We start from the raw sequence: 17,304 nt of genomic DNA, 5'->3' as shown, positions 1-17,304 counted from the left end.
TTATTAATCCACTCCCCCATGGTGCTAATTATTTCATGTGTTAGTAGCTTGTTGAGTTCTGATACTATGCAGCTCATTTTTGGTTCATCTTGTGCTAAATTTTTTGTTTCATGTATAATATTTGAAAACAAGTAAAAAAATACATAACAACGGAAAACAATTTATAAAACCAACCATGTCCTAATATCCGGTGGTTGCTAGATATTACAAAGCAGTGGATGTCAATAACAAATTCAATTCAGTGTACTAATTTTCAACTGGTAAACTATGATATTTTTATTGATAATTCAATAGATCAATTTTAAAGTTCAGCTATGACAGGAACAAACCATAAAATTGTATTTCAAAACCTTCCATCATCCTATAGATTCTAAAGCAATATTACCCATCAATTTAGCCAATGGAACAGGACACTTTGTGACAATATCAAACCTTGATGAATTTGAGGCATGTCCAAAGAGTGATAAGCTTAACAAAGCAAAGTCCTTTAAACTCAATTTTGAAGACAAAAACCCTTGCCAGTAATAAGGTTTCAAGTCAAAGAATGCATCAAAGAAACTTCTAGTTTCATTCAAATCAAGCTTCAATAAAGTCTCCATTCCAAAACAGTAACATTCCCTAACAAATCTTCTCTCAATAGGCCACATACTATTCCAAACATTAGCATAAAGATTTTTCCCTCTTATCATTCTTGTGGAGCCAAGACACTCATTAATAGAAGCAGCTACAATAGGTGCTAGTGTCATTGTTCTAGCCACCATGTATCCAGTTGAAGGATGGACTATACCAGAATTTCCACCAAATGGCATCACATTTTGAGATATCCTTGGTAAAGGTCCTCCCATTGGAATCAAACACTTTTCATCTTCCAATACCCTTTTCACATTAATTCCCAAATGCCTTAACCTTGCAACCATTCTTCTCTTCACATCCATATAAGACAAAACCGGACGACTAACAAGCGAAGTTTCTTCGAGAAAAATCAAATTGGAACTAAATGGCATAGCATACAGAAAAGTTGGAAACTTTGAATTACCATCTCTCAAATAAGGTTCATTTCCCAAATGGGAATCTCTCCAATCCATCAAAACCATTTTATCCAAATCAAAAGGATGAGCATCAACTTCAACCAGAACACCATGAGCAATTTGACAACCATAGTTTCTCTTTCTCAACTTATGATTATCATAATCTGTAAAATTACTACCAAAACCACTAGCATCAACAACTAAACTCCCTTTCAACATTGTTCCATCATCACAAACAACAGTAGACTCAAACTCATGATGCTTAATCTCCCATACTTTAGCCTTGTAAAATCTAACACCGTTAAAAACACAACCTTTAACCAATTTCTCCTTAAGTTTCTTCCTACTAACCCTTCCATAGCAACGATCCAAATACTTCGTTTTGTTATCATCGATATAAATAGAAGCCATAGGCCATGTTTTATCTAAACAATCTTCTAGCCCAAGTCCTTCAAACTCATCCAACCACACACCATAGTTATTTGGCCACATAGATAGAGGGTTAGGATCAACACAACAAACCTTGATTCCATAAAGGGAAACTTGTTCCGCAAGGCGAATGCCTGCAGGGCCAGCACCGATTATGATCACGTCGAATTGAGAACGATCAGAAGGGTGGTGCCACGGAAGGTCGAAATTTAAGGCTTCGGGTTGATACTCGGGTTTCAAGTCAAGAAAATTTCCTAACTTTTTGGTGCTGTTGATCTTGGTACTAGTTTTTCTTGAAGAAGGAAGTGATATTGTGTGATGGGTTTTGAGGAAAGGAAATGTTGAAGATGTGAATTGGTGAGTTTTTGTTGGAGGCGGTGGAGAAATTAACATAAGACTAGTTCCCATGTTTTGCGGAAGGGTGTTTTTTTTTTTTGTTTTGTGATTGTGATCAGATTGAAGGAGAAATGTTTGTGTGGAAAAGAGGGCTATAACTGTGATGTTTTGTTTTTGGTAATATTAATGAACAGAACAGTAAAGAGAAGTTTGGTAATGAAAAAGTTGTTTTTGGTAATATTAATGAACAGAACAGTAAAGAGAAGTTTGGTAATGAAAAAGATTTGCATGGAGACAAAAAGGAATCATAAACTAAAAGCACCAAAATGATGCTTTTCCTTTGTCACACAATTTTGGCGCAAGCTTATAAATTGGTTGCAGATACGACGAACCTGATGTTAATGATGTCATGTAACGACACTACTATACTATATTTTTACTTCTTGAACAAAAATTGATCACAAGAGTTTTGTTTTTTTGAGGGACTAGAGTTAGTTTACAAGGAACAAAAAAAAAAAGTCACAACAACTACGGTACCTTCAAATATATGCCGGTTGGTTACTAATAAAAAAATGTTCATATTATTTGAACAATACTTATGAAAAAATGTGTTGAACAATAAGTATTGTTTTGATGCCAATTTTATGGTGCATAAGTGAGACAAGTCTTCTATTACATAAAAGGTAATTTCACTTATTGGATTAATAAATTCCACCGTTAAATTAAATGAGATATCCAATGGAATGGTAGCATGACTTTTAGTTAAATAGACTTGTAAAAAAGCTTTAATATTGTCTATTTACAAAATGTCTAGTATTTAAAACTCTCTCGTTGAAATGAACTTGTGCCAATGAAGGCATGTTTCTTTATGTCCGTTGAACAATAGACTTCTTATGAAAGACAATCTTGCAGAGTCGTGGAGCCTCATATTTGGATACAATTTTTGTGTTTTGCTGAGTGTGGATTACACGAAACATCTATACACTTATTTGTGGAGGGCTCGATTTTTGGCAATATTTGGAGCTTGGTGTTTGGTTGGAGATTAGTTGTGTAATGCCAAATAATGTTATGGTATATGTTCATTTTTTCATGGCCTTTGTTTGAGTCATAAAGTGCATCAAGAAAAAATTCATGTGGTTTGAATGACTTGTGTTTGAATGACTTGTGTTTGGACTATATATAAGGAATGTGTGAAATGCTAAGATCTTCCAACAAATTAAAAGGAGATCGTTGTTGTTAGTTTACTCGAATCGGTAATGTTATAGTCTTTGTGGTGGCCTAAAACTAATGTTAAAGTTTTAAGATTGAGTTACATGAACAAAAAATCTATTCTGTGTTTCGGGTCTTTGGTGGGAAAGTTATGTTTTATTTGCATTATTAGTGGCTAATCCTTTGGTGTGAAGTCATTATTTTGTATCTAGGTGAAGGTTTATACTTTGACAAATTGCATTTTGAGTTGTAGTTGTACTTTATTTATCTTTCACACACTTTATGTATTATATAAATATATTTCTGTCTTTTTCAAAAAAATAATAATAATTTGAGATGGAGATAAATTCAAAACACTACACTTGTCAAAAAAGACAACAAATTAAAAGCAATTATTCCCATGAATTTAATTAAGTTGGCAAGAGCCATCAGATAAGGTTGGGGTTTAAACCCTAAACATCCATTTATTTATTTATTTATTTTAAAGGTGGATTTCTACTCACTAGACTAATTGATTAAAAAAAAAAGAAATTTACTTATGCATGTGGAGAAAATTCTAATAGAACAGGAAACTCATCTTGTATGTTCTACATATTTTTCGACAAAAATTAGTACTCATTGCTAAATAGTGGTGAAAACTTCGTATTATAACATGGTAAAAATAACTTACACTTGAACTGAAAAGAAAAAAATATTACTGTTTTTATATTATTTCAAGGCATTTGAAAGACTGAAACTACAAATAATGATTATTCCTATAAGAATGACAAGATTTTTTTCGATTCAAAAAAGAGAAATGACAAGATGTTGCTTTTTACTATTGTAAACAACAAATATAATGAAAATACGAGGAGCAAAACTACAATTAAGCCAAAAAAAATTTATTGTGTTATATATTCCCGATTGTCTTGGTCTTTTTTTACCAACCACGTCCACATGAAAGAGGTCTTGCAAGGTCTATGCATGCTTTGACTTATAAGGTTAGATCCAATTTAGTTGTTCCCATTCCCAAAGAGGCTCGTCAGGTTCATCAACCCCATTATTTGGTACATCATTCCAATTCGTGCCACTTGACCCTCCAATATTAAGAGCAGCATCAGGGTCTCTCCCTACCTCTCCCGAGTGGGAAGTTGATAAGTTTGATCCATCGAGCTCTGCTACCACTTGTTGATGAGCACTTGTTGAAGCAACATGATCAAGTTGTAACTCCGTCTTTGGCCCCTCTAATGGTCTTCGATCAAATGAACTAAAGCTTCCCGATATCACATAAACGCGACACAAGCTGATTTCGTGTCGCAGCTACAACACACCAAAATAAATTATTGATCAATTAAAAAATTAAAAAAATTAAGGTTATGATAACATGTGAATTTATGACTACGATTTTATATCGTGGTCATATTAAGACCGCGTCAAAATTTATTGTATATTGTATAAAATCACATTCAAATATGATCAATATGACTTTAATCACATTTAGTAGCATTGTAGACACAAAAATTTTTGAAATTATGACGTCACAATCTTGATTGTTGTCATGGATCTCTTTTTAAGTTTATAAATTTATGATAAATATTTTAAGGTGGAATCACACTACAATATGTGACATATTATTTGAGAATCACGGTCAAACATAACCGATGCAATCCTCAAACACGATCCAAAAAGGAAGGGAAAAATAAGAACTCATTAGCATGATTAATATTAATCATGCTGACGAGTTTTACTTTTTCAAATATACCTTAGGAGGGTTTGTATTGGATGGATCAGATGGTTCAATGGCTTTATATTCATGCATCTTCCATTTGGTTTTCCTTCCAGATGGAGCTTTTCCTATGTAAAACACCATGGTTTTCCTTATTCCAATAACTTTGTTGTTAGAAGAGTAAACGTAGCTAGGAGAACCCGTAGCTTTCCAATACCCACAAGATGTTGTTCTGTTTGGTCTTCCACCTCTCAACTCTCTCTCTTGTCTTGGTGAAAAGAAAAACCATTGCTCTGTGTCTCCACGACATCTCTCCCCTGCAAATGCTGATTACAAGCAAGAGTTTATTTACATTGTCATCAATCATATTTTAGTAAGATATTACTCTCACATGTGTTCAGGGGCCGTTTCTGAGATTTTGGTAGCCTAGGACGAACCTACAATTTGGGTTCTAACTAATATATATATATATATATATATATATATATATATATATATATATATATATATATATATATATATACATACATACATACATACATACATAAAATTTGATATAAAAAACTAAGCAATTTTTAAGGCCTAATAAACCCCTAAAAAAAATTGGGGCCCAAATTTCGTACTTATTTGTTGGGGCATGTGACGGTCGCCCTCTTCGCCCTGCCTCATATACAACCCTACATGTGGTATAATATCATAGAAAATATCTACATGAATGACGGTGTCAATCTTAGACATATTTAGGGAATCATAGACATGTACTTGTTAAGCTGAAATATTTATTTGTATATAAAAAAAAATAACTATTGTATTGTATCTATGAAAAATATTAACTTTTTTTCTGATAGAATATAAAAAATATTAACTTACCATGACACTACTTATAGATAGAGTATGCATGTTTCCCTAAAAAAATAAAAAAGAAAGATAGAGGATGCATGTCAAATATAAAATCACTAAATTAAGTAACTAGAGAATTTGAGATAATTTTTGTCTTCATGGCTAATTTTATATTTCTAGTGTTGTGAGATATTGAAGTATATTTTGAATGAGAATTATTTTGAGACAATCAAAATTATAAAAGTGATATATATCATGAAGAAATGAATGAGTCACGTAAAAAAATTGTGTTACGTACGTACTTGGAAGGTTCCATGGCTCTTTGCCATTGATATCAATGACAGGTATAATTTTGTTTATGTCTTCATGCTTTTGTCCTTCCAGCTGGTTGTGTAGATAGAAGCCAACTAGCTCTTCTTCTGTAGGATAGAAACGAAAACCAGGTGGGGAATCCTCCATATTGTTTGTAGTTGATATTATTTTGTCTATATTAATTACTGTTTGTACATTATTTCCAATCAAAATATATATATATATATATATATATATATATATATATATATATATATATTCTTTATATTAGTTAAAGACGTGATAAGAGAGATTCTCCGTGTAAAATGGGAAAAGATTGTTTGAGGTGGGGATGGGTTAGAAGCTTCAACGCGGTTACGAAGAAAGAAAACGTCATTTTGTTTTGCCCCCCAAAATGTGTTCCCTCATTTTGGGCATGCTTTTTGCATCATGGTTATCATCATCGCATTTGTCATCTTATGGATTCGCTGACCAACTCTAGGAATCCACTTTGATAATATGTCGGTGGCCGTTAGATCGAGATCAAAAGATTGAGATTTTGATGCATATTTTGATTTTTTTTTAAAATGAAATACTTATATTAAGATATGGATTATTTGAAATTGAGACTCAACAACTATCAACATGCTAACCGCATGAATACGTGGATTGTTGAGTGCAGTAAATTCAAATTTAAATCCAAACAAATAAAATTCCAAAATTTTGCATACTTCCCGTATTCTGATACAACCCATTTTTTAGCAAAAATGTTTGTGATTAGCTTACGAGAAAGAGTGAGAATTTGTCATTTACCTTATGTGTTAAGTTTGAGTTAAAGTTTCACATTTAATGGAAGCTAAAGTTGAACAAAAAAATAAGTGAGATGACCCAACTTTAAAAGAAGATGAGGTGTTCAATCTCACTTCGTCTGATTACCCAAACTAGTGAGGCTCCCTCTCATGTGGTATCAAAGCTCAAGTTTAGATCACTTGAGAGAGATTGTTGTGAGTGTCAAGTAATCTAACGCCCTCATGACCCAACTGTTAGCAACTAGATCAAATTATAAATCTTTTTCTAAATACTTGTGCAGTGTTCTAATTCATACATAGACTACACCTTTGGGAACTTGTATATGAAATCTTGCAGATTTCATGCATTCTTAATACTCTTTCAGGGTTCAAAAATAATGTACTATTATGTAAATACTCTTTCATTTGATTATTGTGAAACTTTTTATTTGGTGTCATAAAAAACAAAAAGGATGTCATGTGAATTTATTGAAATCAAACTATGGCATGATTTTTCATGTTAAAGTTAATGTGTGGAATTTCATATATAATAGTAAATTAACTAATGACATTTTACCAAAAAAAATTAGACCTTGATTAATAAACAAGGTATAATTAAGTTCTTATAACATAAACATCTATAATATAACTGTTTTTTTTTGGGTTCGAACCCTAACCCTGTATATTTTATTCAATTTTCATACCAACTAAGCTAAACTCGCATAAAGTACATATAAATGCGTATGCATGTATAATTTATTTTTATAACAAAATGTAAAATAAAGTCAAATTGTTTTCACATAAATTGTAAATTGTATGAGTTATTTGAAGAACTTATAGAAATAAGCTGAAAACACCCTACGAACATTTATAAACTGATTCTCTATATAACAGTCTCGCAATATTATGTCAGTAGATAAACTCAATTTTTGTTATGGTTTTCTTTTTTCGGTGTATTTGATAAACTCAAATAAATAAATCCAAACAAATCTTGGATGCAAATAGGGGTGGGAATAGGCTAGGCCAGGTCAGGCTTTGATAGGCCTGAGCCTGGCCTACGAAAAAATTTACAAGCCTGAGCCTGGCCTATGGCCTATCATAGGCCATTTTTCTTGGCCTGGCCTGACCTATTTAAAAGCCTGGACTGGCCTGAAAGCCTACTTACAAGCCTACTTTATATTAAGACCATCAAATAGTTCATTTGGCCTACTAAATAAGTTAAACATGCCTTAAAACCTACTTAAAAGCCTATTTAACTACAAGTAAATTTTAACTAGATTAAAGACTACTTAAAAGCCTATAACAACAAAGCCTATTAAGGGACTAATAGATAGAGAAAAAGATGTTTATATTTTTAATGTATGCAATTATTTTAATATAAAAAAACATTTTTTAATAAATAAGTATTAATAGGCTTGCCTATTAGGCTTAACAGGCTTTTCTGGAAGCCTAAGCCTGACCTATTTAACTAAACATGCTTTTTAAAAAGCCTAAGCCAAGACCTATCTACTAAACAGGTCAGGCCAGGCCAAAACAGGCCAGGTCGTAGACCCCCTGTAGGCCGGCCTGGCCTATTCCCAGCCCTAGATGCAAAGAAAAAAGTGTCTTAGTCACTCAACACAATTACCGTTTTTGTGGATGATTTCTTTCCAACTCAATATTTATATGATTTCTTTCAAAAACAAAACTTATATGCAATGCTTTAGGTGCTCTTTTTTTGTTGTTCCACTCACAAAAAAAATCTATAGTGTAGAAACATATTACTCTAAGGCCAAACACCCAATAAAAACTCAAGTTACCTAATGAGCAGAGTTGTCGTCTTAGTTGGTAGGGACATTGCATAATATATGCAGGAGCTGATGTTTGAATCCTAGACACCCTCACTTTTTCATATTTAAAATGTGTGAGCTCCAACCACTAAACTACTGGACCAGTGGCCATTTTACTACTGAAGACTCATTTGCTATGATTCTTCATGTATAAAAATTTAATTACATCTTAATGCATGCCTAATATGAAAACCATAAACCTAATTTATATCTCACAATTACCTTTGTGTCCTCCTGCCTTTTTTGAGGGTTTTGAAAAATATTTATGAAAAAAATTCTCTCCAAAGATTTGAACCTATGACGACATATTGGTTACTTCAAAGCATTTTGACCACCAAGCCACTTACTGTTTTTGTGATATCATTTGGCTTCCACTACATGATATCCAACATTAAACTCCCTTTTCTAAAAACCAATTAATTCTTTTTCCTTTCTTTCCAAACAGTTTTGAACCTTTTTTTCTCCTTCGCAATCTAAACCCAAAAGTTTGTGATTTTCAACCATTTTTTCCCTTCATACAGTAACTTTTTTCCACAAATTTGTTCATTGTTTAAACATGTCGACAACTAATGATATAGTCAATCTGATGCTTATATATGAAAATCAAAATAAACCATCTCTTTTACTTTATCTGTGTCATCTCTTTTTTTTCAACTTCAATACACCATTGTTTTTCATTGTTCCATCTCCCTCTCTCTCACTTCTCTGTTCACTATCACCATTCATTATCCACACCATCAGTGCAGTAACCAAACAATCATCACTAACCAACCGTCACCGTCGCCACCGTCAACAAACCATCGTCGCGGTCAACTTTCATCACGTCATTACCATCATCGCCATGACAATGACTCCATCGCCGGCAGTCCCCTCGATCCTATCTAGCGATCTCATCCTTGATGTACTTTCGTTTCTTCCTATAAGATCTTTTCTTCGATTCAGGTATGTAAGTAAGTGTTGGAAAACCCTAATTTCCGACCCCACCTTTGTGAAATTGCATCACCAGAAATCACAATCACAAACACTAAATTCACCCTTCCCACTGTTGAAGAACTCAGGTGGTGGTTGCTGTTATGAAAACAGATCAATGCCTCTTCTGCTGCTATCATCTATATTTAAGTTTTTTTTTTAGCTTTTATTTGTTACAACTATTGTTTTGTCTGTGATTCTTTATCTTTTATGGTATTAGATGATTTGCTGTGAAATTGAGAGTAACTGAATCATTGAGGAATTAAATAACTTCAAATTATGTTGTCCGTAGGAAAGAAACTAATAGAAGGTATGTATGTTCTCTCTAATCTGTTTCTCTAATCATGGTTGTGTGATATCCGGTGTTCATTCTTTTGCAAATAAATTTCCTATAGCATCTGATTCAGTTAACTATCTATTTTGATTGTGTCTTCTTTGGTTTTTTCAATTTTCAAACTTCCTTGACATGGACTAGACATGAGAATGTTGTGATTATTAATCTTTTATTGTTTATTTGATAAAATTTTGTCTACACATTTTGCAGATGGGGAACAATTATAATTTTGTTATCTAATGACATAAACCTTTTGATTGTTCTGAACTTTTTTTTTTAATTCTTACCTTTTGATGTTCTAAACTTTTTTTTACAGTTATAGTTACTTGAATCTGAAGAGAAAAAGAGCACGAGTATTGAAAGGTCCACATTTAGTTACACTGGTATCACCACTTCGTATCCGTTAAGTATAACTAATTTCATAAATCTCTGTGAAGCGATAACTGACAATATATTTTCTCTGCAACATACTCTATTATACGATTGGAAAAAAGCATCAAATTAAAACCTTACCTTGCAACTCATTGTATCTACAAAATGCATGCGATCAGTTCAGCTTATGTTTTAAAGTTTGGTGACTGTTAAACCATAGTAGTTACAGTACACATAATATTTTCTGCTAAACTTTGTCACTTAATGTTGAACAGGACGCTATTTGACATCTTAGTATAGTAAATTGCTGACTGATCTCTATTATGTTATCATTCCGAGCAACCTTCTACGAACAACGTACCTTATTATAATCTCATTGCTTATGACATTATTACCATCAATCATAACTTCATATCTGTTACGTATAGCTAATATTCTAATTTTTCAAGAAGCAAGAACTGATGCAATTATTCACTGCAAGATAATCTAAGAAACCATGTTATCTTATCCATCAGTGCATCTAATATCTTAAATTGTGGTGACTGTTAAAGCAAGATTGCAGTTAAAAGGCACAAAATGCATTCAAATAAAGGAAATTTTTCGACATCTACCCATAGTCAATTCATAACTGATCTCAAGTTAATTATTATTCAAATCATAATTCTATGTTTCCCTATGTAGCGGCGAATATCCAAAATGATTAAGATATTCGTTTCGAACAACTATTCGAAAACTAATCTTTGTGGACAAACTACCATATATTTAATGTCAGTTTCAACAAATGAAACACCTGTATTTGTTAGTATATGGTGGAGATGGTTCTCATATTTTAGATTGCGGCGAATTTTTAAATCATTCAAATCATCCTAAATACAATGTTGTTTACAAGGAAATTTTTCGTAATGTACCTTTTTTAGGTTGTATTATTATTTTTAACATTGTATTTGCACAAATAGATTATGAATTAACAATATAATTGAATATTTTGTTCGTCATCAATATGACCCGTGCGGCAGCACGGGTGCAAGGTCTAGTTACAAAAGTAGCTAGGATATATATGGTTCATATGGATTAACTCAAGTCATTACATATTCAGAATAAAGCTTTTACATATCATAATAGTTCAACATAAATACCGGACAAAACAGCAAGATATACTTATCAGCTTTTGAACCTAGGAATTAATGAACTGGCTTGGCAACAAAAAATTAAATAAAATAAAGAAATGAACTTCCTTCACAAACTTCTTAAACATACATTATTATTTTTTACCACTATGTCTTCCATTCTTCCAGGTGACAACAAAGCCATATAATAGTGTAATTAATGGAACATATGATCATGGTATTCCAATGATGGGGAAGAAAGGAAGATAATAACTACTTGGTGCCAAACCCCACTCTGGAGGCAAGGGGAAATTGATGCTTTTTGATGAACCAAACTCATTTTTCTCAGTTTTGCATTCTTTGTTTTGGGGGCAAGAAGTGAAGAAACTGAGAGGAGTGGATAGTGTGTAGCTATTTTCCTCTTTTCCCTTCACAATTTGGGAGAATTGGTTTCTTCTTGAAGCATAAAGGTTAGTTGGCCCACCAAGAAGTTTTGCATGGCAATTATCATAAGGAAGTTTTGCATGGCTTGTGGAAAGATCAACCATGAAGGAGCCATCATTTTCTGTAGTTGCCATTGCCATGTTTTTCACTCCTTCACACTTCATTGAGACCTTAATTCCTGAAACCATGGTAGAGTTGTAAATTGAAAATGTGTGGATGTATGTTCTACACCTAAAAAATATGAGAAGTTGTAGCATCACCAACGGCGAAGCTAGCAAAAAATTTACGCAGGGGCCAACTATATTTTTTTTTTAAATCAACATGAAAATTAGTCGATACATGAAAATTAACTTAGAGCAGCAACAAATGATAAAAATTGACAATAACTATTTAGAAATGTTGGGCAAAATGCATTTCAAAAATCCAATTTTATCCATAATCGACTATTTACAAAATAGATTAATAATGTATTTTTCAACGTAAACAAATAGGTTATTTACAAGAAACTCATTGTCCATTCAATATGTTTATGACTATTGGTCTTGATAATTTGTATTGTCGAAAAAGTTTTCTCTATATTTGTTATTGAGACTGACCGGAAGTCCGAAAGTACCAAACCAATACAAATTAATCTATCAATTGTGTAGTAATTTTTTTACTTTCTTATTTATGTTAAAAATCGGCAATTGAACTTGTTTGAGGTGGCTCAATGTTTATTATTTGAGGTAGCTAGATATAAATACATACCAACCAGCTCAAGAATAATTTTTTTTTTTTGGGGTAGCCAAGGCCACTCCATGTGCATGAAGGGCTACGCCCCTGAGCATCACACTCTCTAAAACACACTTTCTAGTCTCTTCTACTGATTAAAATTCATATGGGATCCACGTAATTTTATGGGATCAATATGAAGTTCAACATGTAAAAGAGTGTGTTAATTAAGATGTGTATGTTAGAGAATGTGTTCCTAACATTATTAAATAAATATTAACTTTGTCCCATTTTTTAAAGTAGTTTAAGATTTTAGTATTGAATTAAAAAATGTGATTAATACTATATTAAGAATTGCTCTAAAAAAATCTACAATATTAAGATTTGAATTTTTTTATTAAAAATTGTAAAACAACATGTAAACGGAGATTTTTTTTGTAAACAACTTAAAATTTGACACGACTTAAAGTGTGTCATTTTAAAGTTCGTTTTAGATCTTTAGATTTGTTGGGGCTGTCCTATTAGATAATTATGGATCAAGATCCTCTCACTTTTTAAAAGAAATGGAATTTCATTTGAGAGAGAAAACACATATTAATCAGTTTTGTGGATCCACCAATATGGATCCCATTAAACAAGAAACTTATCAAACTCATTAATTCGTCTCTCTATGTCATTATAGAGTCCTCCATTTCATTGAGAAACATAAAAGATTTTGATCCATGAATTATATGATAGTATTATTTTGAAGAATTTACCTAAGGTATTAAAGCTTAATTATAATCACTATTACAATTAATTATGTAGCAATATTTGATATTGTACAAAATTACTTGCACAAGTCTTTAATACTATTATTATTATTATTATGAAAATTATATAGATTACACACAATTGCAGTTGTGACCGCACATAATTTTTATTATTGGTGTCATTAGGTATTCCAATGAATGACTAATATATCTGGTCTATATAAAGACAAAATATATTATATATTCAATAAACCTAAAACGTTGATGGAGTATATACTTACCTAGGATTGATCAGGATATATTAATAAGCTAGGAAATTGAGTTAGTTGAAATAAAATAAAACATAAATATAATCTGAAATCAAGTAAATTAAATAAATGTGATGAGATTTGAGACAAACCAGAGAAATCATAGTCCTGAGCACAATCATTGCAAGAGACTTTGCCCTTTACCATTTGGCATTCTGAATGATCAATTCTAGCAAAAGCTAATGCAAAAAGAAGTGTTGTGATAACATGAACAAATGCCATATTGAGCGTTGTGAAAGCAAGAAATAGCAATATGTGTGACAGATAAGTAAGTTAGAGAATGTTGAAGAGAAGATGGTAGTTATATATAGTGACAGCTTGTGACTTAAAATCATATTAAATGTAAGCTGCTATTAGTTGTTGGTATCCACTTAACTATAGTTAAGTTTTTGCATGTAGAGTTTAGTTATGTGAGAATTTACTTAAACAAAAAATTTATAGTTGTATCATCATCATGTACATATATGGTAGCAAAAATTTTACGTAGGCGTCCACATATTGATGCATCACGTGAATAAAGTCGGTACGAAACGAATTAAAAGTGGTACTTTTCAAAACAAAAATACGATTATCCGTGACTGTATGGAAAGTGGTAATAAGTGCCGGTCCAACGTAACATATATAATGAGACTTAGAATAAATGTTAAGATGAAACTTCATATTTTTTCTATCTACAAGCAAAAAATTACTTCATGCAACATAGGATTTTTTAAGTACAAAACTCTAGCATTTAAAAAGAAGAAAAAGAAAAAAGAGAGAGATATATGTAAGACATAACTCAACTGATAATGTCGAGATTGTTAGTTGTGATTATCCGAATTTGAACTGGGGATATTTCTTTTATGTGTGTGAATTTTCAGGTGGTGTATGTCACTTTTTTACATAAAATAATCAAACGGAAAAACAAATTAGGACAATAATAACAAATGCAGCATAGGATATTTAATTTTAGGTTAAATTACACTTTTGATCTCTTAAGTTATTTTTAGGATTCACTTCGGTTCTTATATTTGTTTTGTTTTATTTTGGTCTCTTAAGCTACATATGTTATATACTTTATTTTTAAAGTGTTTTTCATTTTATTCTCTTAAGCTACAAATATTAAGACATTTGATCTTTGATAACAAGAACTAAAGTGTAAAAAATTTGTAACTTAAAAGATGAAAGTAACTAATATTTGCAAGTTAAGTAACCAAAATTAAACTAAAAAAAAAACTTACTAACCAAATTGTCTGACTTTTGTAATTTAAGGGATCAAAATGAAACGAAAAAAACATATGGGACCAAAATGAAATCTAAAATTAACTTAAGAACTCATAGTATAATTTTGCCTTAATCTAGAATTAACATAAAGGTTGTGTTTGACTCCGACTCAGCAACACTTGTGCAAGCAATCTCATCTAATTACCGTGGTGATTCAGAATTATGTATTGTTGTTTCTCGTATTATTTCTCTGTTATCTTTATATTTCAACTTCGAGGTGAAGTTTGTTAAACGACAAACAATCCTTGTAGTGAGAATGCATGCATAAGAGGCGTTAATTAACAAGGAATTTACTTGTTATGGTGTCAAAAAGGAAGAACAAAAAAATTACATGGAAGTACTAAAGAAGTACCACATTCCATTGTTGGTATTAATGAACCGTAAGTAGTAGGTCATGAGTCATGATCACGGTATTAAAAGGTCACAATATTGGACCTTGTTTGGATACGAGTGGACCAATTCATCGTCTATCTTTTTTCACTCACGTTACGGGACTCTAAAGTTTTGTTTAAGAGAAGTAAACAAGGTTTCGACCAACAAAAAAAATAGAGAAGTAAACAAGGTTGTCTGCATGTCACTTGAATCAGCCAGCGTTGATTCTTTATACCCAATCCAAACTTAATTATATTGAAGGAAAAAAAAAAGACTAATAATACGGACAAATCTAAGGTCAGTCCAATAACTTTTAATAGTAAGTGACGTCTAAAGTAAATTTTAATCTACATCTTAGAAAATTTTATCTTCATAAGACCTTTTTTTTATCGGTAGACCAAAAGTTAAGGCTTTAGTGATCTTTCGGTGGCATTTAGTATACACAATGCACAAATTTGTGCACAATGCACAAATTAAGGAAAGTTTTATTTTAACCATTAGATTAAAAGGAACACCGATCTTTATTATAGTCTCTCCACGCTATATCTTTTTCACTTGTCTTCAACGCCCTCACCTACACTGTTCTTCCACCACGCTCTTTCATGCCCCCACTCACCTGCTATTACAGAACAGCAAAAACACTTATATTTATGTTCCATCGCTCAACAAAAAAATAAAAAAATAACCAATAAATTTGAATCTTAACTATAATTAGGACTCAATTTAGTTCATCTTCTTTCTCATGCTTGACTCTAATTCTTTTTCCCCAATTAAAATATGCAACTATAGATTATTCAACCCAATACCCATTATCAATTCCAATCGAGTATGAATATTGCTCTCAATTTTGACAAAAATATAGAGACATAATTTTCACGATTTTAATTTTTTCCTTTATGAGAAATTTACCATAAATTGAATTTAATTTCTTTCTGGGTTGTGATTGTTGTTGGTGTAGCTATTTATCACACTGAAAAGTTTCCAGAGGCAACAACAGTGTCTCATAAATCTCATGGTGGTGCTGAACGATATGAAAATGTTGGGGTTTTTACTGGATCTGCAGTGGGGTGAAAATTGTGCTAATAATTGTTGTTGGTGTTTTAATAATTGTCAAAATTGAGAACAATATTCAAACTCGATTGGAATTGATAATGGATATTGGGTTGAACAATTGAAGTTTTGAGTTTGCTGACAGGTGCTGTTGTGTTTGGTGGTCGTGGTGGTGGTGGTGGTGAAAAGAAGGAGATGGTAGAGGTTGAAGATAAAGTGAGAAATATATGGTGTAGACAGATTACACTAAAGATCAATGTTCCTCTTTCATCTTATGGTTAAAAATAACTTTCTAAAACTTATTTATGGTGCACAAATTTGTGTAGTGTGCATACTAAATGCCACCTGATCTTTCCACTTGGACCGGCCATGTAGTACACATATTTAGAAGGGACAGTAGTGAGGTGTGACCCCTAGTAGATTTTTATAGTTGGTCTAATTTTTCTTTATAAAACTAGCTTATATAGTAAAGAGTGTCATCCTTTATAATTCATTTTACATCTTATCTTTATTATTTGTAGTTCTTGAATTTTTTCTAATAGCCCCAGCCCCAGCCCCGATCTCCCACACATTAATCAATCTCTCATATGTATGCATATATAAACATAATATAATATAATATAATATTAACATTAGTTATTTTTAATAATAATATATTAGTTTTTTTTTTGAAGTAATAATAATCTATTAGTTGTATATTGTACTATGGAAAATAATATATTATGAAACTGTTACTTTTTCTTCCAAAAAATAAATATTTTAATTTACTATTATTATGTAAAATTTATAATTAATTATTTTCAGCCTTATGCTTGATATCTTTTAATCTTATTTTATGTTTTTATGTCATAAAATGATAGTTCTTTAGTACTCAATTGTTTTGTTGAATACGGTATCCAGTAGATAAAATTAGTTTAAAATTTAAACTAACTTTTATTTTAGGAGTAAATAATTAAATTAACTTTAAAATATTAAATATAAAAAAATGACATGACATTAGTGTTCACCAAAAAATAAATTATATTTTCTAAACTACCATTTTTTCATTGGTTTTTGTATGAGAACTTATTTTATTGAAGAATATTTTGAGAATAATATAGCTTAAATAGAGTGGAGTTACTTTGGTTTTACTTATATATTTATGACCACAAAATAGAAGAATTATTTT

At 31.5% G+C, this 17,304-nt stretch overlaps 3 protein-coding genes across 3 annotated transcripts; all 3 read right to left on the bottom strand.

The window, feature by feature from the left end:
• Positions 1 to 140: 140 nt before the first annotated feature.
• LOC146950233 (neoxanthin synthase, chloroplastic-like) lies at positions 141 to 2,094 on the bottom strand. Its single transcript, XM_085746165.1, has one exon. It carries the CDS (start codon positions 1,863 to 1,865, stop codon positions 357 to 359), a length of 1,509 nt encoding a protein of 502 aa, XP_085602291.1. The 5' UTR covers positions 1,866 to 2,094; the 3' UTR covers positions 141 to 356.
• Positions 2,095 to 3,723: 1,629 nt separating this feature from the next.
• On the bottom strand, positions 3,724 to 6,046 carry LOC146950232 (NAC domain-containing protein 90-like). The gene is made up of 3 exons (XM_085746163.1): positions 5,850 to 6,046; positions 4,744 to 5,033; positions 3,724 to 4,301 (listed from the first exon to the last, which is right to left on the bottom strand). The coding sequence occupies exons 1-3, from the start codon at positions 6,004 to 6,006 to the stop codon at positions 3,984 to 3,986; spliced, it is 765 nt and encodes a 254-aa protein (XP_085602289.1). The 5' UTR covers positions 6,007 to 6,046; the 3' UTR covers positions 3,724 to 3,983.
• Positions 6,047 to 11,177: 5,131 nt separating this feature from the next.
• On the bottom strand, positions 11,178 to 13,739 carry LOC146950231 (Pollen Ole e 1 allergen and extensin family protein). Its single transcript, XM_085746164.1, has 2 exons — positions 13,544 to 13,739; positions 11,178 to 11,858 (listed from the first exon to the last, which is right to left on the bottom strand). Exons 1-2 carry the CDS (start codon positions 13,671 to 13,673, stop codon positions 11,470 to 11,472), a joined length of 519 nt encoding a protein of 172 aa, XP_085602290.1. The 5' UTR covers positions 13,674 to 13,739; the 3' UTR covers positions 11,178 to 11,469.
• Positions 13,740 to 17,304: the final 3,565 nt, after the last annotated feature.

The sequence above is a fragment of the Medicago sativa genome, chromosome 2 (genome assembly GCF_051527215.1).
Source record: "Medicago sativa cultivar Bolivia chromosome 2, Bolivia_mono, whole genome shotgun sequence".
Taxonomy (NCBI): Eukaryota; Viridiplantae; Streptophyta; class Magnoliopsida; order Fabales; family Fabaceae; genus Medicago; species Medicago sativa.
This window is presented reverse-complemented; position numbering and strand designations above follow the sequence as displayed.